Here is a 27,201-nt window from a genome sequence, read left to right on the forward strand (position 1 = left end):
TAACTTTATAATCAAACAATGTCTTAATGTCAAAGTTCAGCTATAAATGTTCACACCCTAACTAACTCAGCTAGCCTAGCTCAAACTAGCTCATATTCATAAAGGAAAGCTCATCATTAAGTAAATCGACCCTGAACGCCTCTGAGTTATTACCATCGTGACAGTATGTAATGAGATAATATGGCTGCTTTTCTCTTATACAAGGTTCTTTGGCGTTACCCTGTCAGAGCCATTGACTAATAACCTCATTTGGAAAAAAGAAAATGTTTTAATCATACCAGGTCACCATTGTCCTATAGGGACATGGGGATAAAAAAAAAATGTGAATGTTCCTTGTGCACGCACAAAACTTTCTTGTATTCAAATATTGGCTACACCTACCCTACTCTGAATTATAAAACAGAGAACTTCAGCTCATTTATTGCAATCCATCATATATGTTTTCTACGTTTCTCTCATTTATCAAAGATCTACCTTTAACCAACATCAGAGACCGCTGGAGTGTTTTTAAGATGCAAGAAATGCGATAAATGGCCTTTATTGTTGTGCGCAGAAATAAAAGTGAAAGATTTCTACTTACAGCAGTCTGACAAACAGTGGCGCGGGTCGGTATTTGTGTGTCCATCAGCATTAGTGCCTGTAAAGACTGCCCTGTGCAGTTGAGGACTTTGCTATTGCTGCCACCCTTTGGTAAGAATTGTGTTTACCACATAACACAAAGGCATTTCCATTCAAATCTGTCAAAATGCTGGGTGTTTTTTTACCTTGAAACTATATTTTAAACATGGAATTTATCTAATCACTCACTGTAAGAAGGTCATTTTGTTTAAACTAAACCATTAGGGAGACAGGCAGGCAAAACGAGATGGAAAGACAAGAGAGGAATGAGTCAGCAGTATCTCCTCTCCTCTCCTCTCCTCTCCTTTTTCCTGTTTTCTTTCTTCTCATAATTTCTCCTCTCCTCACCTCCTCAGCCAATGAACTGACAGTAGGGAAGGTTTATGCGGCCCTGATGATCTTCGACTACTATAAGCAGAACCGAGCGAGGAGGCTGCAGATGCAGCAGCAGCAGCAACAGAGTGCGTCAGGCTCCCAGGTACGACATGCACACCTCACGTGCCTGCACACTACACACCACACACTGCACAAACACACACACTCGCACACACACACATGCACTGCAGCACGCACACATTTAATGCAGTACTGCAAACCTGTTTGCATGCAGCCACATAAATCATGCCTGCACACACTGATACACACTTTCACTGTTTGCCTGCATGTATACACACATGCAACGATAGTACTTTTGTATCCACTCGCCATTAAGTAGTGGATTACAAAACATTTCTACAGCTTACCCAATACAGTGTTTTCAGGGTAAAAGCACAGAGCTGATATTTAATGTACATGTACCAGTCACAGCCAAACCTGCATTTGTCTGCTCGCTGGGGGTTATTGCAACCTTGCACATCTACTGCACAGGTGCATGTTAATATAAGCACACATGTACTACATATAAGCATGACTGCAAGAAATGAATATTCTGGCCCAAGTCTTCACATCTGTGTTGGCACTAAGCCCCCGCTGTCAGACCTGGTTCCAACAATATTCTGCCTGCTGCCTCTGAATGTCTTCAGCATGTTGCCATCCGTCTCTCCTCCACAGTGCAAGGTCGGGGCTCTGTTTAAGCCATTGCTGCCTCTGACTCACATGCAGGAGAAAGATCTGCCTATGATGTTAAACAGTGTGGAGCCTCCCAGCATGCTTCAGCCCCAGCCCAAATCCCATGCCAAGTCTCAGCCACAGACCAGACCTAGCTCCAACTCCCTCACCAATGGAGGCACGCTGTAAGTTCAACGCTTCAGAAAACCAAACTTAAGTTAACACATCAAAACTAAAGACTACGTCCAGTGTAAAAGTGTGACTTTACAACATCAACACTTTGAATGAAGGTAGGTTTTTAGCAGGTTGATGGGTAGTTTACTGCTTTAAAGGGATAGTATGGGTCTTTTGATGTATGCATGTTTGTATGAGGTACTTAGCCCTAGTCAGTGTGTTACCTGCAGTAGATGACCGTCAGCTCCCTGCTGGAGCGGAGAAACAGCATGCAATGCTGGCAGGAAGCAGCGCTTTGTACCACCTAAACTGAACCAGCAGCAAGCAAGATGATGGCCATCTCCTGCAGGTATCACACTGACTAGGGATAAGTACCTCAAACAACCCCACATCAAAAGGCCCAAACTATCACTTTAAGGTCGATTCCATTTTAGTGCCTGACCCTCTAAGTTCCCCCACTGAAGGACCAGTCTGCTCTGACTGGTCAGCTCTCACAGCAGGGTTCCACATCAGCGCTGTAGGAAGGGTTCTTGTAACCACGGCTGTGCTATCAAACACTTGTGGCTAAGATATTTAATGGAGGCAGGATATTTTACTGTGTTACAATAAACAGTGCACTGAAACAGTAAACGTCTCTGGGAAAGTAATAATTTTAATTACTATAATAACCTTTCTCTGCATTATAATCTCAAAAATGTAGTGTAATCCTGGACTATATATATATGCCTATACAAGAATATCTGCGATCAAGCCTCATCAGGCTCTACTTTCTACAATATGGGACCTTTAAGAAAAAAAGATTAAGACTGAGTTACTGAGAAAATTACACTGCACATATGTGTAGTGATTTTCATTGAATTTGTGGTTGGGTTCTATCTGTATTCAGTGCCTGATTTACTAAGATGGCAGCAGAATATAATCAACCTCTGTCAGCGTGTCACCGCCTGTAGGTTACACGACCATCTCGTAAATAATTTTGTGAAAACTGCAAACTCTCAAACATATAACACACAAACTGTGACTCCAGCCTGTTGCATCTGTTTGATAAATACAGTATATGTGTACGTGAAAACTACTGCTGTGACTGTGCTGCTTGACCTATTTGTGTTTTTTCCACCATGTGTTCAGTGATATCAGTATGTGCTGAATAATACTACTAAATACTAAAATACTAAATACTAATGCTAAAAATTATCCTCTCTTCTTCAGTAAACACAAAACAGATGTATATTTTGGATCTGTGTAATAACCACTTATAATTCACCATATATCCATGAAGTGTTGCCTTGTTGCGACAAAAAAACAACAGGTTAAATTGTACTCTGAACTATAGATCAGTGTGAGCATTTGAGAACTGGGCTCTAGATCTTAAAGGCATTTCACCTCAAACCTTCCTCAGTTCTGACTGACTAGAGTAGAATCACAGGCTTTTGACCACTTTGGATGTTGATATATATGCTGCAACAGTTCCAATTCATGTGCAGTGCACTACAATATTATGTATTATTTTATTGTTGTTTATTATATTTTATCCAAAATTGTTATTTTATTGTGCTTATTGTGTTTTATTTTTCATGTAAATCTATTTTGTAGAATACATAAAGTTGTTTTTATTCTAAGTGGTAGTAGTAGCAGTATATTAGCAGTAGTAGTAGTTGATTTAGTAGTAGTAGAAGTAGCAGCAGTAGTTGCGGTATTGGTAGTAGTTATTTCCAAAGGAACAAAGTAGTAGTGCCCATGGCATGTACAGTACTTTAAGTAAAATATCTCAAAGTGCAATTTTCCATGTTTTGTAAATATTTTAAGCTTTAAAGAGCATTTTAAGAGCAAAAAAGAAATCCTCAAGATGTCTACCACAAGACTAATTTCCTGCATTCATATATTAGTTTCGAAACACTAAAACATTTCCACTGTTTTCTAGAAATATTACTTCCAGAACAATGTGTAGCATCATCTTATCATTATTATTATTATTATTATTATTATTAGTAGTAGTAGTAGTAGTAGTAGTAGTAGTGGTAGTAGGAGGAGGAGGAGCAGTAGGAGGAGTAGAAGGAGTATTTTTAATATTATTATTACTATGCTGAGCTGTGACTGATGTAACACACAGGCCAGGTCATGATCACATCAAGGCGTCATCTTCCTGGGTGATGGAGAAACCCAAGGAGGCACCCCGAGCTAAGAAGAGAAACATGTCCAGGGGCCCCTCAGAGGACACACCGGACACTGCTGTTATTCAGGTACTGGATGTAATATATCTCTAAATATTAATGTTTACTCATTTGAAGCACTCATTGTTGCATAGAGGTACATCCATTGTACATACAATGTATCCCAAGTATCTATAGCTATGGCTTGGTCATGTTAGATGCCAGAATGTTCTAAGGAGGTTAGATATCTGTTAAAAAAGTATTCAAGTAAGTGTTAATGTGAACAACTGTCAAGTAAATATACAAAAGTTGGAAGCACATACAGTCATGGTCAAAAGTCTCATTCCACTTGTAAAGAACATGTATAACATGCCAGTCTTCAGTTCCAATGATGTCTACAGCTCTCATGTTTCTGTGATGAATGAGTGGAACAAAAACTATTTTGTCACAAAAACATTCATGAAGTTTGGTTCAGTAATTATTTTTTTCTATCCCCTGAAAATGTGACCAAATCTACTGGATCAAACATACATCAGCACCACCATACACCACTTCTGATACGTATTTGGGATCATTGTCCTGTTGGAACACCCAACTGCAACCAAGAGCCAATCTTCTGCTGATGAGTTGATGGTGAAGAATCTGGAGAACATCCTCCTACTTCATTATTCCATTTACTTTCTTTAGAGCAGCAGATCCACTGGCAGAAAAACAGCCCCACAGCATAATACTACCAGCACCACGCTCAACAGTAGGTCTGGTGATCTTTGAGTTAAAGACCTGACGCATTACTTCCAGCAATTCTGCAACTTATGCAATTCATTGCAGACTTGCTTTTTGTTGGTTTTTGGTTGACTCATGACCATCCTGACCAGTTTACTCCCAGCAGCAGGTGATAGTTTGTGTTTTCTTCTGGATCTGGCAGTGACACAGCCATGCCGTGCACTTTACACTTCGAAATGGTTGTTTGTACAGTTGATCTTTGGATCTGTAACTGCTTTAAAATGGCTCCAAGTGACTTACCTGACTTGTTCAAATCAATAATCAGATCAATGCTGAGCTTCTTAGACTGACTGAGCAATGGGTGTATCAAACAAACCCTATAAAAATGGTCCCAGAAAGGTCACCAGCTGTTATCAATCATAGTCTCTCAGAAGAAGCTAAGAGGTCATACTACGAAGAACATTTGATTCACACAACTTTCTTTAATCACCAAAATTGATTATTGAAGTTACTGTATGTATATTTTTGATCTGTTGGAGAAGCAGTCAGGAGGGTCCTACCTGAGGAGCGCAGGCAGCAACTAGGTTCATAGGGTACAAGTAAATATATGATGAAGTAGGAGCAAGACCATGTAGGGCTTTAAAAGTAATCAGTAAAAGTTTAAAATCAGTTTTAGATTTAACGGGTAGCCATTTTAGCATTGCAAGGATGGGAGTTATATGGTCATGTCTTTTAGAATTAGTTAAAAGTCTGGCAGCTGAGTTCTGAACAAGCTGGAGATGGACAATGACCTTTGGCTGAGTTACAGTAATCCAGGCGTGATGAGATGAACACATGGATTGTTTCTGTTTAAGACAGAAAGTTTTACACTTTTGCAGTGTTCCTAATTTGGAGAAAGCACAACTGTACTATATTTGTGAGTTGTATGTCAGTGATCACACACCCAAATCACAGGCGGAATGCTTGATGTTGGTGAACAGGTTCCCAAGATTCCTTTCAAGCAGTTTGTGTTCCACTCATTCCATCACAGAAACAGCTATAGAAATCATTGGAACTGAAGTCTGTCGCGATACACATGTTCCCGACAACTTGATGGAAAATTTTGTGCATGACTATACCTCTGCAAAGACCTAACAGTCCACTTTAAGTTGTGCTCACACAGATACCTGACACCTAAATATACCTGATTTAAGATCTATGCTTTATTTCCCAAGAAATTAAAGAAAAATATCCCATCTCACTATATCAAAGAAAGTGAGAACATTTCTTGGATCCATCTCTTTATCTGTATCAATGATGCTAATGGAATCAAGTTTGTCTGCAGGAGTCGGTGGAGATGCGGAAGATGGAGACCAGTGTCAGCAGTACAATCCCAGCCCCAGGCTCAGGTCTGGAGAACCAGGGCAGAGCTGCTTCTATGCCTCGACTCAATGCTGAGCTGCAGGTAACGCCTCGGCTTTCAAACCTGTGGTCATTTTCTTACCTGATTTTGATTAAGTTGTGGTCTTAGTCATTAGATAAAAATGCAAATTATTTATAGTCACACTTCATTTGTATATTATAGTAGGTTTAGTCAACAAAAAACGAAGACCTTTACTGTAGTTAACGTTGGTAATATGTGAGTCTCATTTACAGTATATTGTGCATTTTTGTTTTTGATGTCGTGTCGTTTTTCTTGTAGCTTCACTGTGGAAAAGGCTTGTGATAGTTCAGACTGCACCTAACATGCAGTACACCTCTGATTTCCACTTGCAAGCTCAAACATACTCTGTGTCTTTCTTGGACATGAGAGATGTCGAATATAGTGCATCATATCTGAACATTCTCAGTGACTGGTGGCGAATAAACCAAAACGTTTGGCTTGAAATAGCATGGGGTAGCTGGGACTCACTATTCATCCAGTTAAGGCTGAAAACCTCTAAATGAATCTTTCAGTAGAGCCTGAGAAATATAATAAGCTCCTCATTTCCTGAGTGATGTTGATGTTGATCGATTCATTCATTTAAAGTGCATTCCTTTCACAGCCCACTTGGATGAGCTGTTGTTGATCCTGCCCTCGCTGCAGAGGAGAGTTCTGTGGTAATCAGATTACATCATGGCAGGCTGCCAGCTATTTGTCCAGTATCGTTTTTCTCCTACTGCCGACTGAATAGATGATAGTGGCTCCAAATGACGTTGGGCCCAAGATTTACTGGTAGAGGAAGAAAGTAATTGGGTTACTGTAGAAGAGAGAGAATCTAGAGTGGGGGATTAATGAGAGGATGTAAGGAACAAGGGCGGGGGGTTGCCTTGTTGACTTGCTGTCTTATTTTTCTCACCTTTTGGAACAGAGGGCAGGAAATCCTCTGGCCAATTCAATTAATGCTGGCCTTTTGGAAATTGCTTGCTGCTGAGTGTGATGGGAACTGAAGTGTCCAGTCTGAACTCTGGGACTCCAGCCTCAGTCATAGCAGTTTATCTTTCACCATTGATAGATCGCGTTTCCTTCACTTAATTTGAGCTCAACTTCGCCAGGATCAGGATATGACATCTGTAAAGACCCGCTCTCCTCTTTAAGATCTTTCTTTGTGTTGTGGTGACATGGAGCAGTCTGGCCTCCTGCTCTGTTCACAGTCAAGTAGAACAGAAGATAAAACCCACACTCAGTTCCTTTTCCTGATATGGGACTTAAAGTTTAAGTTCACCTATAAGCTAAAATTAGCCTTCTCCTCTCCTCAACATTTCTGGAGTGACACAACAAAGCAGAGTTGCAGTATTCTCCTAAACAACTGAAGTAGCCAGGGCTTGTCTTAAAACAAACCCCCAGTCTCATCACGTCCTAATACAGTATGTGCAGAGCCCCATTTTAATTAGCGGTGTATGCTCTTGTCGGTTCCTCTCCAGATAACAAGCCTGGCAGGCAAGAACATAGGGAATGGAGGCTTATATGTTCTTAGAGATATCTCTGAGAGTCACAATCACACTGATGTGCTGAAAGAAGCACAGGGAGTGGGTGCTGGGAAGACACACACCACCACCCTTGGACTACTCCATCATTCGGTGGACGTGAGCTATAGAGTCCCTGGGCAGTATATTTCCCTGAAAACCACCATGCAACTCTGAGAGGGCATTATTTTAAGTGCATATGCACAAACGACAGTTAGTCCTGTCTGAGGCGGGGACTCTCTTGTTCTACTGGAGGACAGTACTGGTGAGTGTACCCACACCCACCAGCTGCCTCCAGAGCAGGACAGAGACCAGCCCCCCTCGTAGGAGTTTGGCTTCAGACTCAGTGCTGTGCACAGAGGCGAGCCCACCTATTTCTAGTTGTTACTGCTCCACCTTGCGCTCTAGTTCTGGCTCCTTCCCTGACAGAGAGCTGACATTCAACATCCCCAGAAGCATGGGTCCCTGTCTTTACCTGCTGTCCATCTCACAATGACCAGTATCCATCCCTGCAGGTGGTCAGCAGGTTCATGCAGTTTTTTTCTAGCTTTGCCTGACTGCCAGGGCCTTCCCACTAGATGCTCGCTGGCAAGCTTGCTACAGGCGGAGTCCCCTGTTTCCCTGTTCCAGATAAGACCCTGCAGGTCCTATTTAGCCCACTTATGTGTTATCTGTGAATTCTCTTAATCTGGCCTCCTCTCCGCTGGAGTAGTATGTATTGGGGGACCCTACCAGATGCTACAACACAGCTCCCAGAGTCATAAACTGTTACTTATATATGTGATAAAGTTGTTACATTCAAAGGTTCCAGCAACTTTAACATGAATATTCAGATTTCCTTTGTTTATTCACTTCTGATGCTGATGGAGTACATTTTACTTTTAGCAGTCTAAATTCAGGCTATTCATTAAAAGGAAGAAAAATACTGATTGTATGAAAAGATTTTTTTTTTTTCTATAATGAACTTATAGTACCTGAAGCCACTATGTGTTGCATATGACAATTTCTGACTTTCTTTTGTACAATAAAACGGTTATTATTATCTATAAAATGATGTACAAAGTGCCCTAAAGGATAATATATGAACACATCTATAACCACAAATGATAACGTTTACTGATCTTGTACTCTCTCTCTCTCTCTGCTCCTCTCCTGGTCTTCATCCCTCTCTTGGTAATAGTGGAGCAACTCACGCCACTCTCCAGGGATCCATCTAGCTGTATGTACAAACTATCACACAACATGTGTATGTTCTTGACTGTGGTGGGACGTCATGCAGATGCATCAGGTCCAGCTGGGTGACCAGTTAAATTGTACACAGTATATTGTCATTGTCACATGGTTAATAGTGTATCACCGTACAACTAGTGTCATTCTGGATCGTGAGCACGACCTGTGCTCTGTGTAGGCTTTGAAAACGTCCAACCTTCAGAAATAACACCTGTCAGACTGCACTGCATGTGTTACTTACCAGCATTACTTATCATGCTATTTTTACAGGGTGAGCATGCAGTGCTGTATGCAGTGCTGTAGCATGATGGTTAACAGTGTATTTCCATTCTACCTGATCATACATACAATTGATTCTGTGTACATGATATCACAAGATGGAAGTGTAAACAGGGTCCCTGCAGGGCTATAGTCAGAACTTTAGAGGTGCTGAGCTTCTGCCCCAGCAGTACCCCATTTTAACTTAGACATTCTTAATTCTTGTGCGTTATATAAATGTAATCGTAGAATGACCCATACAAAATCCCAGACATATTAGGGAAGCCATGACTTCTCTGTGGTATTGTAAGCACTTTTCTGTGATCCAGGTAAAACATGAGCAGAGTTTTTATGGTTAAAATTGACAAACAGTAATAGAGAAACTGGTCTATCCAGTCTCCCACTGGATAGAGGACTTTATCCTTTATCCAATCCTTTATCAAGCCTCTAGTCTTTAAACGTATCAGTCATTTCTTTACTTTGTGTCCAGAAGTCTCATAGACACCTGTAAGTTAAGACATGTTTAAAAACGATAGTGAAAATAGGGAGTCAGTCTCAGCTCACCTTTAAATGAATCACCTCCCACCGATTTGAATGGAAGACCTGTCCCATCATCCTTGAATAGACAACATTGCAGTCAAGTCGGAGCTGTAGGTGAAGTTTGGTGTGTCAGGTGTTATATCAGAATTACAGGTACTGAAACCTTGTGTCAAGCATGATTCTCAGTGAGCCTCTCTGTTCCTCTCTGTCCTCCCTCAGTCTGTTCCTGACACCAGTCCAATGAAGCGCTCAGCCTCCACTGCAGCCCCACAGCGCCCCCAAGAGGTCAACCTGAGGGACTACACCCTGGAGAAATCCAGCCAGGACCGACCACACCACCATCACCATCACCACCGCTGCCACCACCGTAGAGAGAGAGATAAAGACCGAGACAGAGAGAAAAGGCAGAGGTCTTTGGATACACCTCTGGGTGGACAACCAGCCAGCTCTGCTGGTTAGTCAGCACACACACACACAGTATTCAGATGTGATTTATATACTATGCCCTGACCAAATCTGGTATTGTTCAATTAATCTGTGTCTGTCACTACCATAATTAGGATATGGAATATGAAACACTTGTCATCCTAGATCTCCTGTCAAAAGTAAAGTAGACAGGCAGGTACTGTGAGGTAGGTGGCTACATCAGTATCTCTTCTTGGCAAGTTCGAGCTGTTTGCATGTAGACAGATTAGGTATGTACACAGGGCATATTTTTCACAAACAAAATCTGCCATAAATGGCGTGTAGTTATTACACCGAGTGTTAGTAATGTCCTCATAATTTGAGGTCCTGAGGATCTGTATCCTTGAGCCTGAGGTTAATGTATTCTGGACTGCTATCCTCATGGGCATACCATAAGTATGTTACCCATATTTATCAAACATGGTTATTAAAGAATATTTAGACTCCCATCACAATGTTTGTTTACTACAACTTCTGGGTAGAAAACCCCTGAATCATGCACTGGCTTACATACAATTCCACTTTTTGATCTTATCTCAAAGTGTATACATCTAATTAATCTAAAACACACGCCTGACACTTTCACTAACAATAGGTTGGAGACCTCATTTACCTGTTGGGTCACAGATTAAAGGAAAAGGTAGCTTGATTTTATAATAGTCAAAATTAGCAGTTGGTCCAAAACTGCAATGTCAGGTAGACATCAAATATGCCAGTAAAGCTACACAGTAAATGAAATAAACAAGCAGAATGTCAGATCAGGTTAGACGAGTGTGTTTAACTTTAAATCTTGAAACATTACAGTTTCCGCTGAAAAGGACAACAGAAATAAGCAAGACTGCTGATTTCACATAATGCAAATCTGCTGCCAATTGTCCACCAGGAGGTGACAATTGATGTTAGCTCGACATCACGGTGACTCAATCTGTAGTAACCCTTGGTTTATGGGGTTAACAGCTGAGTGGGTGGGGCCATGCTGCAGGTTCTCGGCTGTGATGACGATCAGCGATGCTCTCTGGGTCACACACTGTAGCTACATTCATGTGCTCTTTATTTCTCAGATAAAAGAGACTGACAGACATGAACAGCCAACAACCTGGTAATTTATAGACAGTCTCAACTAAATGCCCTGATCGCTGGTATTCGATTGTTTTATTTGTTTGCCTTTTTATTATTTAAAGCAACATGATAACTTTCTGACCTTAAGCTAACAGCATCAGAATCATGTTAATGCTGCAGTGTCTTGTGACAGGGTGATTGGTGTCTCTGTCTCTTGTTTATGCCCTATGTAACTTCAGTGAGGGTAGGATCCCAGCGTGTTCACATGTTTACTTCAACACTTCACATTGTTCTCATATCATGAGTTTTGTTTGTAGTTAACACCTACATTACATCTGACAAACTGGAACACACCTGGGATTTGTATTTATCACAGTGGTGTCGCACTCAGAATCTGTGCGAGGCGTCAAATTGCACAAAATGCCAAATTCTACATAGTGTTGCTTTAATGTATTGTGTATTCACACAAAATTTTCCTCAAGTTCAGAGGAACATCTGAAAGAGATTGTTAACAAATATGAGATGCTCTACACTAAAACCTGAGAGTGGAATCCAACACCGTCCAGAAAGAACCTTTGACTTTGTCCAGTATGTTTGTCCAAGTGTGCAGTCGTGCTGATAGCAACTCTGTTAACATATATTTTTTTAAATTACGGTATCTATTCAGGGAGGTGTCACTGAAAGCAATGATCTCTTTGCCAGGAACCTCCTAATCACATTCACACAGTTAAGAAATTCAAAGCTGGAAATTTGCATAGTGCAACTGCAGTCTTGCTCAAAGGCACCCCAGTGGTGGTTATGATGTAGGGGCAGGGTCTGTCTTTCACTTTCTTTACCCAGGTTTATTGTGCCAATCTGGGGTACACACACACATCTCTAACCTTTAAGCCACCATTCTCTCATGCTTAACTAACATGGTAAACATGGTATACACTGTACCTGTTGAATATTAGTATTGATATATTAATGCTATTATTGTGAGCATTCAGTTCAATTCAATTCAATTCGAAATACTTTATTTGTTCCTGGGGGGCAATTTAAGGCATGTTGAGTAGTTTTACACAGATACAAATAAGTCAGCACGTTAAGTACACAGCCAGTTAAGTGCTCAAACACAAAAGCAAGTAAGATGAAGCATAAATAATGGATACGAATAAAATGGACTAAATAAACTAAAGGATATGTACAGTATTAACATGAGGTCCAAGGTATCATTGAGGTAGGTTGGGTTGTCCATGAAGGAGCAGCAGCAGTTAGTTAGCACCCTGATGTTACTAGTTCAATTGTACAGCTCCACAAAGCCACTAGCCACAGTTAAATTCCACACGCCCAGGAACATTTGGGTTACAATTCACCCTTTTAAAGCATTAATCAGATGTTACAATGACATTACTACATGTCACTTACTGCTTACTGCACAGTTCCATCTAGGGACCCTTGCTGCATCTCTCTCCTCAACACTGACACGACTGACATGCCACTGTATGAAGAAGACAGGTGTGAACAGTGAACTGAAATGATGGCTGAGTTCCATTTACTTGATTCCTATTGAAGACAAACACCGAGAGGCACAGATGTCGCGACCCTTATGTTATCTTGAAAACAGACAAATCAGTTTTCATGCTGATGTGCTGTCCTTCTCCCCAGGTGCACCAGGAGAACCAGCATCTGACCCAGCTGCATCCAGAGAGCGAGCCCACGACCGTGGACGCTCCCATGAAAGGAAACACCACCACTCCTCGGCCGACAAGCAGCGCTACTACTCTTGTGACCGCTACTGCAGCCGGGAGCACTGCCACACCAAATCTGCCACCGCTAGCTGCGCTGCCTCACCCAGCGAGGTGCAGGAAACCAGCAACAAGCAGGTGGGAGGGCGCAGGCCTATAGAGCAGGACCAGACAGGGCTTTAGGCCACGTGAGGAGGATTCTGAACAGTTTTGATGAGTTTGGAGTTCACAGGACAGTGATGACTGTCTCTGAATTCTCATATCAGTCTAAACAGAATTATAAAAAACAAACAAAAACTTAGGCCACAGAGCACTAACGCTCCAAAAGCCACTGCTGCTGCTCATAACAGTTTCTAGAAAGGTTTTCTTTCAGACACATTTTGGAACTTAATATGATAATCAGGCCTCTGGTTTCATTCCTTTGACCTCCAGATGTAAATATTTCACAAAACAATACTGTTTGAATGAAAATAACATAACAACCATATGTATTATTGCTTGTTCAGTTCATTTTAAAATAATTTACTTGTCCTATTGAACTGAATAGAACTGAACTTATAACTGAACTGAACTTAAAACAGTCCTCAACATGTACGCCATGTCTTCCTTTTGGTCGATCAGATGTAGGAAAGGAAAGTTAAATAAGGAGAAATGTGTTTGGTATTGTTTTATATCCAACAGCAACTTATAAAACATATTTTGCTGATTTAGTACCTTTACAGTTAATTCAGCATACTGTTGGATATATTTTGTAATGACAGTATGATATAAATCTGCACATTGAACATTAGGATGACTAATAGAGCAGGTCAACATCATGGCCCAGATAGCGTGTTGATAGTTGGTATGTTGGTGTTTTACTGCGATATCTCTGCATGCTCTTACAGCTACCTCTCCTCTGTCTGCCTGTAGTGCAGCCTCTCATGGCCTTTCACTTCTTTTCCCACTTTCTCTTTTCATCATTTTCCATCCATGTTGTCTCTCTGTCGCTGCCTTTCCATCAACCCTTGTTTTTTTTCCTTTCTGTCTTCTCTGTCCGTGTTTTTTCTATCTCATCTGTCCTCTGTCATCTTTTTTATGTCATCACATGTCACATGTTGGTGTCTTTCCTTTCCTTTCCTCCCTCCTGCGGCCCTGTCCCTGTTTCCTTCCCTTTTTCTTTTCTCTCTTACATATTTTCCTCATCGTTTCAAATTGCTTGTCCAATTTTCATCTAGGGCAGTGGTTGGGTTAAAGGCAGCCCAGTGGCATTGAGCTCCAGTTCTAGCACGCCAAGCCGCGGGCGTCGCCAGCTCCCCCAGACCCCCCTTACCCCGCGGCCTGGGGTGGCCTACAAGACTGCCAATTCCTCCCCTGTGCACTTTGTGTCCAGCCAGGCCTCTCTGAGCCCCGGCCGGCTGAGCCGTGGCCTGTCGGAGCACAATGCCCTCCGGCACAGCGGCTCCCGTCACTTCCCCTGCCCCGTCACTCGTATCAGCTCTGAGCCCTTCTTGGGCCAGGGCCATGACGAGGCCCTGGGTAGCCTGTACAGCAGCCTCCGGGACCAGCTGGACGTCTTCCAGGATGCGGCGTCACTGACGCCCAGCCCCCATGCCGGTCGTTCATCTCGGACCGCACTGCCTCGCATGATGGGGGCCCTGCTTCCTGCTCCACAGCAGAACCTTGGGGTGCCCAATGGATACCACTTCAGCTTTGGGGGCAGCACCAGCCCAGGCTCTGGCGTTAGGGCACCCAGGTATTACCAGGAGGCAGAGGAGGACGAATGGTGCTAGCATGGCTTTAAACCAACCTTTTTAATGCATTTTTGAGGAATTGTGATGAGTTTTATCATCTTCTTTAAAGTCTTTAGTTTACATTGTCACTGTGTGCGTTTAATGTTGTATTTGAATCCTAACTTGGAGAGCAAAGGTTTGAGATCTCAACATCTCAACAGCGAGAGAGCTGGAAGTGGGTTACATTTGAATGTGAACAAAAAGGCGTCATCATTATCAAAGGGCAAGTAGCATTCTGAAACAGGAGAGATATCAGATCAGATGTCTTAACGTAGCTTGGTTTGCTTAGACTTCAGCATTGTGTTGGCACCACCATACTGATGCTCAAACAGCAGTAATAAACAAAGAGTATATATAAGGATGATAACACCTCCACACTTTGGAAGGCAGGGGAGGATCCAATTAAAAATTTGGATGCTGCTGTGTGGTATTCTCCAGTCTATATTCCAGGGAAACCATACTAATCCTTTGCTGTTTTGCTTGAAGGTGATTTGTTTTCCGATAACTGAGCAGTAAAGTTCTATTCACATTAAATTGGATAGAAGTTGCATTGCACATGCTGCTTTGCTACAAACAGGATTCTTCAGGGGGAGTGTGGGAAGCTAACTTTGTTGCTAAACCTAAAGTTTCATTAATTGGAGACAGAAGTAGACAGTAGCTCACGGTTTGGTGTGTGTTTGAGAGCCAGTATGGTGGTTTCAACAGAAAGTGATGGCACTGCAAGTCATACAAAACAGGTCAATAGTTTAGTGAAGTGAGTTTCAGATGTTGGCAAACCTCAAAGACATCAAGACACTGTAAAAACAGCTGTGTTGTTCTGTAGTTTAGGACTCTACCATTCCATGATGATGCCTAATCCTTTATGACATTCCCTTTGTGTCAGTTGAACAGGTGATGTGCTGTCACATGGACAGTTAAACGTTTCTTGCAAACTTCAAGAGTGAAGCAGCGCATGGTAGTGAAAAGTACGAGACTGACTGATTTGTTTTCTATAAAAAATTTCCTTGTAGATGTTCTCTTTTCATTGTGTGCGTTTTTTGTATGACATGAAAAAAAAAAACAACAAAGTTTTGTTTTATGTGAACTGCTTACGGTTTGCCATCCTTTCAGGTCTAATGTTTCTTACAGACTTCTTTGCGATGTTTTAAGACAAAGTGCCTATCCTTTTAGATATACTGTAGAAAAAGATGCAACGTCATATGCATCCACACCTGAGTAGATGTTTGGTTCATTCTGTATGTAGCTCTGCAGGAAAACATGTTGTACAGGAAGCCTTATCTGCAAGCAGAGAAATGACACCTACCGTCTGCTTAGGTAGCAGACAGGACAGGAATGGAACAATGACCGTATGAAAGTCAATTATTTTTCTTGTTTTTGATAAAACCATAAATTTGTGTATGGATGAGGACGAATCCACATTGTGGAAATGCTATGCGAGCATTTAACAACTATGAGACTGCATCAATATATCAAACAAATTACATCAATGCCAGTAACACAGTGTGCATGTATAGATTTTAGACACGGTCAGCTACCTGCTCTGGCCAACTTGTGGAAATTCTTTCTTTCTTCTTTTTGGTGAGGGACTCACAGTGTGAGCCATCGAGCTCCTGTGCTATTTAGACTACACAGTGTGTGTTGGTCAGCTGGTGTCTGAAACTTAGAGGTTAAAGAGTGTGTGGACCCAGAGTAGCAAGGGGGGGGATCCAATCCTGTCTGTGTGTGTGTGTGTGTGTGTGTGTGTGTGTGTGTGTGTGTGTGTGTGTGTGCGTGCGTGCGTGTGTGTTGGTACTGAAATTAACACTGGTAAGCATTGTTGCAGATATATTTTGCATTTTTGGGAGCAGTTTGTTATGATGTTTTGTTTTTGTTTTATTTCATTCTCTCATGGATAATAGGTAAAAAAAAGATGCTGTGATGTCATGCCAGGATACTTCCAGCAGCTACTGTACCGTTTCAAATGTTACAGTGATCTGATTCGTTTCTCTTACAGGCTCTGGTGGCACAATGGAAGAGGTTTTTTTCTTGAGCCGCGTAATATTCACCCATGCAGGAAAACTATTGTAAAAGAGGCAGAGTGACACATTTATCCCACAGTAGGAACAAATAGCATTATTATAGGTGTCCCAATTCCATACCACAGACTAACTCAAACCTGATGCAGTCACACTGGAAACAATTAAGTATTCTCAGATATGCTAGTAAGCTCATGGAAAAATGCTTGACTTTTTGGAAAGATGTTGATGGATAGTGCAATGCATTAGAACCTTTTTTTGGAGATTAGACCAACTGATCACCATTGGTACAAATTGGCCCTCGCAATGTTGCTAAAGGTGAGATGCACCAAAGAGCAAAAGTTTTTGTTCCAGGGCACTTATTTATCAACATTGTGTAGAAGTGAACTCTTAATAGTACAATTTTTGATTGTGCTCAGTAAAGTTTTTATATTGGATACATACGTATACATGAATATACCTGTGATAGCCTTATATTAACCCACTTATCGCAATAAATGTTGGCAGAACATTTCAGCAAAACCACGTCAATACTTCTTTAGGTTAATTTTGGTTTATTTTTCTTCTCACTGTGCTTATGCTCTGGTTGGGTTTAGGAATAATACAAAAAAAACACTTGATTAGGGTTAGGGAAATGTTGTGTTTTTGAATAAATTACATGATTTGTACGGATCTTTACATGGCACGTAACATAATTTATGACAGTCGAAAATTTGGACAAATCTGTGGTTTGCAGAAACGTTAGCTGACATCATCTCCTAGCTGCCAATATCAGCAGAAAATAGAAAATATAGAAAATATAATAACTGATATATCAGCCAAGCACTACTAGTGTGTTGTAAGGATTTGGGACACAGCTAATATGTCCACATACACACTGTTGATTGAAAGCAAGAAATTGATGCCCTTTGCTTGGACTTGTTAAAACCCTGTCTGTGTAAAGGAAGAATTCTATGAGCAGCATTAAACACTGAAAGACTAAACCAAGCTTAATATTCTGACCAAATGTCACCTGGCTCTTTGAGACTGCAAAATAATGTGCAAAAGAGAAATCACAAAAGAACTCCTGGAATGTACAAAACACCACAGACTGATGACTAACAGTGGTTGGGGGGGCATCTGATTTCTAGAATTACATCTTCACGACATCTACGAATCCCATAGCTGTGGAGGAGGGTCTGTTATTGCCTGAAACTGTACTCTGCTCTGAAATGGATATGGAAACAATATTTGTTATATGCAACTTGCTCGATACACGTGACTGACATCAACATCCGACTGTCTTTTGTGAACTTGGATCTATTGCTGTGCTTTTACATCATAGCAACCTGCAACACGAGGGAATGATTTTAACCCGTACGGCAGCTGATTGGCTAGAAGGTATCTGTGGAGGTTTTCTTGGGTAAAGGGGGGGGGCCTCGTGTAACCACAGAGACACACACTACAGGGGCCAGACACAAGCTGAAGACACAAGAGTAGGGCTATGCAACAAGACAAACCCATTTCTCCATCCATTCTGTAGCTTTACATGCTGGTCTCTTCAGATTCAGGCTTCAGCATGATTGTGACCAAATGTTTTATAGAAAAAAAATGCTCTGACAAAAAACATGCAAACAAAAAAAGACTTCAAATGCATAAAGGCACAAAGTGTAAGCAAGAAACATATTATTTCGAATATTTAGAAGTACAGCAACTTTATACATATATTTGCATGCATAACATTTACCCACTGGGCCATAACATTTACCATTTACAATGTCATTGACATTGACAGGCCCATGGCTGAAAATGGGAGGTGTGTCCTGTTAGGTCACAATAAAAAGGATTTCATGAATCAGTCTTTAATGTCAAAGTGATTGTTTTTGTCAAAGACAGGAACACATTCTTCTGCAGATAGATTATTTTAAAACTTTTGTCTATTTGGCAAAAAATAGAAAATATATATATATATATATATACACCTGTACCTTTTTGCAACTATGCGGCCTCTATATTTCGTCAAAGGAAACATACATGTGCCCAAGCCTGGACCAATCGGCCACCAAACATCCAAGCGATCCATTCTCTGTCTCTGCGTACCATTGGCAGTGTAGATGTGGCTCTTTCTTGAGAAAATAATAAATGTTTGCATGTTCTAACAATGTATGTGCATGTAGAAAACTTAGTACTTTTAGATACCATTTGTTATTTTGTTGTTGATTTTTAATATTTGATATAAACTGTGGGGTTTGTTGAAAAGACAAATTTCTATTAAAAACAGTATTGAACATTGTTGACAGCTCCACCCCGTGCAGCAGAGCAGGAACATTCCTTTATTTGGGTCATGGGAGTCAGTGAAATGTTTGTTTGCCTGATTTTATGTTTCTTGGCCAGACTTTGAATTCTGAAGTTGTTTCTACATTAAACATTTTGTATGAAGCAAAGCTCCTTGAAATAAAAAAGAATGAAATCAAACGGCCTCTCCTCTGCTGAAAGACTTGAGTGTTGGCATGCACTGTTTGTCAAACTTCTGTTTGATCACTCTCTCGTCTTTTGTTCTGCAGGCATTATCAGAGCAGCTGGTTTTTGTTTGTTTGCTGGTTTTGTGGTTAAAATAAGAAATGTATGGCTGATTTAACTTGAATCACTGTCACTGTCCACAAACAATGAAATAATTTGTCAACCACTAATTAAGTAGTTGTCAAGGTTTAAAAAATATTCATTGCAATTATCATGACCATAAATAATGTTCAGAGATGATCTACACAGTCTTTAATAACCATGTGCATAGTATTATGAACATCAGTTGGAAGCTGGCAATAGAAAGTTTCTTAATAGTTTGTTAACAGTGAAATAAGTATTGAATATAGTTTTGCTAAATATTAATGTATCATGTTTTAATGATTTTTCAAATTGAGTTATCTGACTTTGTTTTTATAATAATTAATCACTGCGCAAAATAGACCGCTAACCTTTGGTGCAGATAAAGTGACAGTCAAAGGAATTTTTTCACACTTTCTTTGACATTTGACAGAGTAGTTTGAAAATAATGATTACATTTAGAATTCTGAAATGGAAAATTGTTGGTCTCAATAATAAATTTAAGTTAAATGTGTAAATGTCAAAGCTTCAAACGCAATGTGTAATTGAAAACGATAACTTATGAAAAGATTAGAAAGAAATGAACTGTAATTAGTTTTAGTCCTTGCGTTGTTTAACACGGCAAGCTTACATTAAAATAGGACATAATGGGGGTGAAAGTAAGTTGTCTAGTAATAGTCCGATTTTCAGTATTAAACTGTGCGGTCAGTGTAACGAAATTGAACAGGTTACATCAATCTGTCACTTGCTAAGAATGCTAACATTGTCATAATCATCAGATCAGAACTGATTTGGCCCCCAGCAGTGTTGCGTTCCGTTTCAGATTGATGGTGGGGCTTTTGTTTTGAAAATGTGTACCGGAAGTCAGCTGCGGTCTCGCTCTCTTGACCAACGGGATAAAGAAGCGGTCAGTGGATGAGCTGGTGATGGAGCGGACAGCAGGGCCGGTGAGAGCAGCAGTGAGAGGTTCACCACAACACGTCATTCCAACCATGATACGTTAACGCTGCCGTGGGGACGCGCGAGGCCATGTTCTCACCAGGAAGACCGCACTTCCTGCTGCTGTGTATGGCCGTGCTGGCTCTGGACGGGATGCCTTCTTATGGACACAAGTTGAGTTTCCAGCGGACAGGTAGGTTCATTTACACCCTCATGAAAGGAACTAGAAATGTTCTCAATGCTGAAAGTTTCCACTTAAATATTACTATGAATAATGCAATAGTAGAGTAGGTTGCCTGCAGTAGCGCACTGTAATATTTACACTGATTTCCCCTAAAGGAGCACTCTGCAATTTTGTTGGAGAAATGTTAATGAGCAGAGAAAGATCCACACTGGCTGATTTTTTTTTTCTGCCTAAACAAACTGAATAATCAATCTCTCTTTGATTTCATGACTGAATAAACTGAATAAATAAACTGACTTTAAAGGAGAAGACATATACAGTTTTACTGTGTTTATATGTGGCAGACCCTGCCACCTCTCTAGCTTCAAACAGTGTTCTGGGATCTTGATTTCCTCTGAGAACAGCTTATTTATTCACTTGTGGAAAAAGTACATCATCTGTCATACATGCATACATCTGAGTTTGTACTGTTACCTCATTAATGTTGTAAATATTAAAATTCTGGCTTTGAATATTACAATTCTTCTCTAAAACTTCATAGTGCCCCTTGAAGATGTTTTTACAGTAATCTTGTCTGATGTAAATCATTTATTCTTTAATTAATGTATTAATAATTTGTCATTCAATGCAGCAGTCCTCCAATGTGCAGACACTGTGCTGATCTGTGATATTGACTTGTAATACCAAGTTTTTCCACTGAGAGCAGCTGTTATTCTAAGACACCATCTGCTCCTGTGGTAACCTGTTCTCAAACTTTCACAGAGACAAAGGGCAGTACAGCACCGCCTCTGTGAGCAGACTGGGGGGGTTCTCTCAACATTTCTACCCAAATGTTGACAACAAAAAAAAAGTACATTAAAGCTTACACAATGCTGTTGCCATTCCTAGCCCAAAGCTGTTTCCTTTGCGATCAAGCTCAGGCTCAGTCTGAGCATTTAACTGTACAGGTTTCTGAAACTCCAGCTGTCTTTGCATTGAGTTGTTCCAGCTATGATTACGCCTTGTGTTAAATCAGAAGGTGGAGCGAAGAGATAACCACAAGAAATCACAGGTTGTTGAACAGTCCTGCATTTCTGCCCCTATCATGAAATGTTACTGATATTTCATGTTGTAATACATTATTGGCGCTGTACTGTAAATACATAATTACTATTGGCTGAGTCAGTAGTTTGACATGCTGTTCGTTGCCTCAGGGGCCTAATGCTCCTCTAAAGGAGTCCAACCTCACAGTGGGGTTTACAAAGGTTTGTCTCAAAATGTTATACTGCAGTAATGCTGAAGGCTTCAGGTGAACTGTGAAATGATTAAGTCAATAATAGAAACAGAGAACAGAGAAAGGACCAGCAGCAGTCAGTCAACACTGTGCGCTCATGTTACTGAGGATGTCAGACACACTGAGCGTCTGAAGTAGATTCCACAATTAGGCAATCATTTGTAGCAAGTTACAGTGAAAACACTCTATGTTGTGGTTTGACAATGGATGTATTAAAAGCAGACGAGGGTCTGCGCTGGTACATGCAGTATCCTGACCACAAGTAATCAGCAGCATAGCTCTGCCCACCTTCAGCCTGAGCAGTCGTCAGAATATAGCTGGAGCTTAACTCACAACAGTGGCAGGTTCATCTCCATCTACCGTCAGCAGTGGTAGATGGAGATGCTGAGGAGACCGAATTGATATTTAAGGATAAGCGGCTTTTTTTCATTACCAAGGAAGAATTACCCTTTACCAAATGTAAAGGCCAACTCCACCTGCAAAGAAAGAATGGCTTGAAACTGAACTCATTAATTTTAGGGGCCACTGTGCTCCTAGTAAAAAAAAAGTTACCCTGGTGCCCTGGCTCTTTGTATCCAGCATAGGTCAAGTTGATGGGATTGGCTCGTTGATAAGTGACATAATGTGATAACAAGGATAAATGTGTAACATTATTCGAAAGCCCAAAACTTAATCCAAAACATAATATATAACATTGCACAAGAAAGAAAAGATCTTCAGTGAGAAATCACAGTTATACAGATACTTCAGCACTTGTGTTCCTGGCACTGGTTAGTTAGTGGACAGTCTGTCAGTATTTTTGCCATTAGGCTGCACTGTATACTGTATCATTCTCAAACATATAAAGGAGTGAATAGAGGTATCCCCTCCGGAGGGAATTCCCTCTTGGATGTGTGACATGCAGACAGTATGACATTATCATCTCTGCTGTATCTGATGTAACGTTTGAAGCACACTGGGCAGAAAGCTGATCTGTGGGCTCTGTGTTCTCCTCATGTCACATCAAAGTGCTTCCCATCAGGCTCACTGAGCGCAGCTCAGGGCAGCTGTCCAAGTCTGCCCTGCACGTTGACAAGCAGACGGCCCGTAATAAACGTAACTCACCTTTCAGAGCGGAGGGAGCAGCACTGTAGCCAGCTCACTGTGTGTTTGGACGACTCAGCATCACAAACAAAAAGTAGTTAACGGAGCCAAGATCTGATCTCACATCCCAGCCAGCCAGCATCATACAGACTTGTGCCAGGTTTAAACGTGTCTTTACATAAGAAATGCACAACACTGGAGACTCTTCTTTATGCCTCCTTTTTCATTTTTGCGCTGAGCATAACAGCAGCAGGATAATACCATCCAAGGCAGCACTTTGTAAATATTAACATTGCTGTAACTAAAATGGCACCCAGAAGAGCACACACGTCAGCCAAGGTCCAACAGTTCCTTTTAATTCAATCAAGCCTAATCCAATATCAAAATCATGTCACTTTAAATTTCAAACCCTCTGTAACTGCCTAACCATAATTTGAGTTCACCAGATCCAGATTTTTTCATCAAGATTCATGCTTTATGCCCTGAAAAATGAATGAAAATATATCTTGTGATGTTATAGAAAGTGAGAAAAGCTCCTGGATCTGTCCCTTATCTGAATCCACAGTAAAAGTTAATGGGGTAGACTAGATTCTTGGCCAACATCTATCCTCTGTCCAAGTTTCGTGGAAAACTGTTCAATAGTTTTTGTGTAATCCTGCTTTAATCCTACCTCTTTGGCAAAGATAAATTTAAATTATGCATCACTGTTTTTTTGTCAGTTGATCTCGTCCTCTGGTCGAAGGTAAAAGGAACTCCTGCACCTCGTTGTCTCCCCATTTTGCAGACATTTTCGGTTACTCTTCTTCTTCTTTGAGTGAGCTGCTAACAACTGATGGATGGTTTTTAAATCTCTCAGTCCAGGTCAAACACATTTCACATTAACAAAATATCACAGCCCAGTCTAGGCTTGGGTTACTGGCCCACACTGTCCTTTTGCTGTTTAAAAAAAATGGATACTGAGAAGACGATCTCTAATTCAAAACTGAAGCGTCCTGTTTTATACAGCAGCAGCATGAGCAGAATTGCTACACAAAGCAGCAGCAGCAGTCAAATTTTAGCCACCATGGAGAGAGAGTTGACCAACAAGACAGTAGTGCAGGATATGTTGTAAAAGCTAAACACAAAATCACATACTTGGAAGATATTTAGACCTAAATCAGATGCTAATATGAAATCTGATAACGTTATGAGTTGGTTTGCAGCCTGTCACCTGCAACTCTACGTCCAACAGCTCACTGAAGTTGCTTCTTGTCTCACTGCTCTCACAGGCTGTATTAAACTGCTCCCTGACATATTTCAAAGCTGATGTTTGGACATCTTATCTTGTTAGATGTTTAAACATCAGTGTCTGAAATACCATCCCCTTCTTACGTTGGAACTGAGAGGCTGTTATTTATACAGTGAAAAAGAAGATGCAGCAGCTCCAGAAACGACTTTTAGCATCATCTTAAAAACAACTCCTTAAAAGAAACAATGTCTACAATAGAAAAAGAAGAAGAGAAAAAGAAGTGACATCATAAGAAACTAAATGGGAGGACAGTATGTTGACGCTTTCTATCGTCAGACGAGTGTGGACGAGTTAAGAGATGAACTCACAATAAGGAGAAGCTCCGGCTTCTACCTCCAGGTACAAACAACCAGGCCTGCAGAGCTGGAAGATCCTGCTGCATCAAGCATTGGACCGAGCTATATTATCAAGGAAGTCTGAATCAAGTCAACATCAGAAGTCCTGATATCATCAGAGTGAAATGAATAAATCTTGCCAGTGATATTAAGATTAAAGATCCACTTAAGCACATCAGGGCAAAAAAACATTGAAAACACTGTATCTGAGCCTGTTCACATCACAGTTCACACTGTATCATAAACAGTCTTGACATGTTCTAATACAAACAGCGAGTCTGAACTTAACCAACTGCTCAGCCTCGTCCTTGTCTTGTTAGGAGCAGAAATCCAGTCCAGCCACCCCCAGTGATGAATTACGACCCTGCCCTTTATTCTCATCATTCTCATACATACTTGCCATAGTATTTGTTATAGTATTTACTTGACTGTTGCAGTAATTAGCCTTCATGTTCTTATGCACCAGGCACCAAGGCAAATTCCTCCCTCTGCAAAAGCAGTGATATTTTAATGTCCAGCAGTGCGCTGATATTTTTGTAAATTTTGTCAGATGAGCATGAACAGCATTTTGTGTTGACAATAACTGGAATTAAACAGTCTGACCTGCTGGAAAAGATTTTGTGTCAGCTTTACTCAAGTGTGTATTACAATGGTTGTTGAGTTACACCAACAGCATGAGTTGTCCACAAGATGTATCACTGTAGACCTTCATAAGTTTTTTAGCACTCATTGTGTACTTTGTAGGAATGCAGCTGAACAATGGTGAATATATGGGGCAATAAATACGTAGAAGTAACTATTTCGCCCTTTGCAATTTTAAGAACTTGCACTAACAAGTTAATGTATAAGATAAATGCCAAAAAGGGTTTGAAACAAACATTGCCAAAGGGGGAATACTGGTTGGAAAAATAACTGTTTGATGCAGGTGGCTAGGAATTACAGCTAGTTCTTAATGTAGGAGAGCCAAAACTAACTATGATCACAGGTATCATAACCTGCCGCGTCAGGTGAAATAGAAAATCTCATTGTACATTAAAATAGCTCAAATAGCTTAAACAGCTTACAAACACAGTATCTGTATCTTGAGAACAGGGCTAAGCATGTAGTATGTAAGGCTGTACTTGGACACAGTGGTACACGCAGAGTTTACTTCACTGCAATCTTACAAATGGTGAAGAAGCTTTTGTCCATTCTGTCCTTGCCCATACCTTTTCATGTCTTGATGGTGTGTGTGGTATGCCGGCGGAACAGGCTTGTGCGCTACTTGCCTGGGCCAAATGTGACTCAAACTGAGTTTTCAACTAAACTCAACACAATCTAAGAGACCGGAGACTCCCAGAGTCCTTTACCAAGAGATCTGCTGTTTCTACACGTTTCTTGTAACCTGAACAGATAAACAACATTCAGCCATTACACGAAAACTCTGTAATCGAGTTCAGAAGCTCTGCAAATGAGAGGATATCCTGTCTTTGCTGCAGGGACACTTTGTATATGTTCAACATGAGGGATATGTATTTAATGATATGCTTGGTTACAGTCTTTGAAACCTGAGCTGATAGCAACAAGTGGGCTCTATGCTCCCATGATGTTGAGCCCTTGATCTATGTGCCTAGTTGCTCTCTTGATCCTTGGCTGTGTAGGCAATACCACAGCCTGGAATAAACATCTAAACACACTGATCTAAAGGATCAGCTCCTCTGTGATGAAAGGGCATCACAAGGTGACTAAAAAATAGCCATACTGATGGCTTGTCTGTGTCTGGGGATAGTGAAAAGATGTATTCCGGTATAGTTTGGTCTCATTTGGAAAGGTTTCATCAAGGCTGTATTACCAGCCAGCTAAGCCATTAAATGTCCCTGGATGCCAGACATCCAACAACACCAATGCATCGACACACCAGTACTGTTACAGTTTACATTAGTGAGTAGGACAGACCTGAGGTCAGTTTGACCTTGACATTTGACTAGGGATGCAAGTTTGAAGCAATTTCTTTAATTGATAGTTGGCTACCTTGACAGTCCATTATCAGTTTATCATCATAAGTATATGAAATATGTTAAACCAATTAGAAAACTGTTTGTAGGCTACATTACGAATTAAAAGAACAGATAAAGTGAGCACCAAGTTACTTGGATATTAGAATAAATAAACACAAAATATTTACTTAATTTAGTAGCTGGTCAGACAAAATCCAACCCATACTAAGGTGTGTAAATGGCTAAAATATTATATCTGCTTGTATCAAAGGTCTCGTTACAACTTTTATATTACAAACTACTCGTATGTTAATTTTTTAAAGTTTGTTCCAGACAGGAATGAGGAAGTTGGTCCTTTATGATTTGGTGGCCTGCTCCTACCGGTATCAAACAAATTTGTGGTCAGTTGTGTTTTGATTATTGATTGGCGGTGATGCTGTCGGAGGGTGCGTTCACCTTTTAGTTGCATGTCATCTTGTAGGGTATAATATGGAGGAAAACGGCTATAAATGTCATGTAAATAGGATGTTTATCTGAATTCCGGTGTTCAGTAGGTAGCGCTATGGATATGACACAGCATTGATTCATGGACGTATTCAGGGTGACATCGTATACATGTGTGAAGAATTTGGTGTACACGGGAAATTGTATGGTGAAGTTATTAAAGCTGCAAGCAGCGATGAACGGGCCCTCACAGTCCACGTTCGTCAGGGCATGCTGTTGTCGGGGTGTGCCATGTAGATGTATTGAGGGCAAGACCCTCTACATGTTTGAGCAATTTGAAGTAGCTAGCAAATTGTTTGTGGAAGTTACCTTGGTTTCATGTCATTCAGACAGACC

General features: G+C 40.8%; 2 protein-coding genes across 11 annotated transcripts in view; both read left to right on the top strand.

Moving 5' to 3' along the window:
* Positions 1–15,772, top strand: part of cacna1ba (calcium channel, voltage-dependent, N type, alpha 1B subunit, a) — a 129,513-nt gene extending 113,741 nt beyond the window's left edge. For all 8 annotated transcript variants that reach the window (XM_037097238.1, XM_037097240.1, XM_037097241.1 and 5 more), the window contains 8 exons: positions 975–1,096; positions 1,669–1,850; positions 3,950–4,079; positions 6,037–6,156; positions 8,818–8,856; positions 9,885–10,119; positions 12,837–13,054; positions 14,134–15,772. In XM_037097238.1, the coding sequence (XP_036953133.1) occupies positions 975–1,096; positions 1,669–1,850; positions 3,950–4,079; positions 6,037–6,156; positions 8,818–8,856; positions 9,885–10,119; positions 12,837–13,054; positions 14,134–14,688 (1,601 nt within the window). In that variant the 3' untranslated portion in view covers positions 14,689–15,772. The remainder of the gene's footprint in view (positions 1–974; positions 1,097–1,668; positions 1,851–3,949; positions 4,080–6,036; positions 6,157–8,817; positions 8,857–9,884; positions 10,120–12,836; positions 13,055–14,133) is intronic.
* Positions 15,773–20,031: 4,259 nt separating this feature from the next.
* The window catches only part of si:dkey-61l1.4 (collagen alpha-1(I) chain), a 76,008-nt gene continuing 68,838 nt past the window's right edge, over positions 20,032–27,201 (top strand). For 2 of the 3 annotated variants that reach the window (XM_037099294.1, XM_037099296.1), the window contains exon 1: positions 20,033–20,415. In XM_037099294.1, coding sequence (XP_036955189.1) covers positions 20,313–20,415 — 103 coding nt within the window. In that variant the 5' untranslated portion in view covers positions 20,033–20,312. Of the gene's footprint in view, positions 20,416–27,201 lie in introns of all 3 variants that reach the window. The other variant, XM_037099295.1, reaches the window with a different exon arrangement.

Source organism: Acanthopagrus latus, chromosome 5 (genome assembly GCF_904848185.1).
Source record: "Acanthopagrus latus isolate v.2019 chromosome 5, fAcaLat1.1, whole genome shotgun sequence".
Lineage (NCBI taxonomy): Eukaryota > Metazoa > Chordata > Actinopteri > Spariformes > Sparidae > Acanthopagrus > Acanthopagrus latus.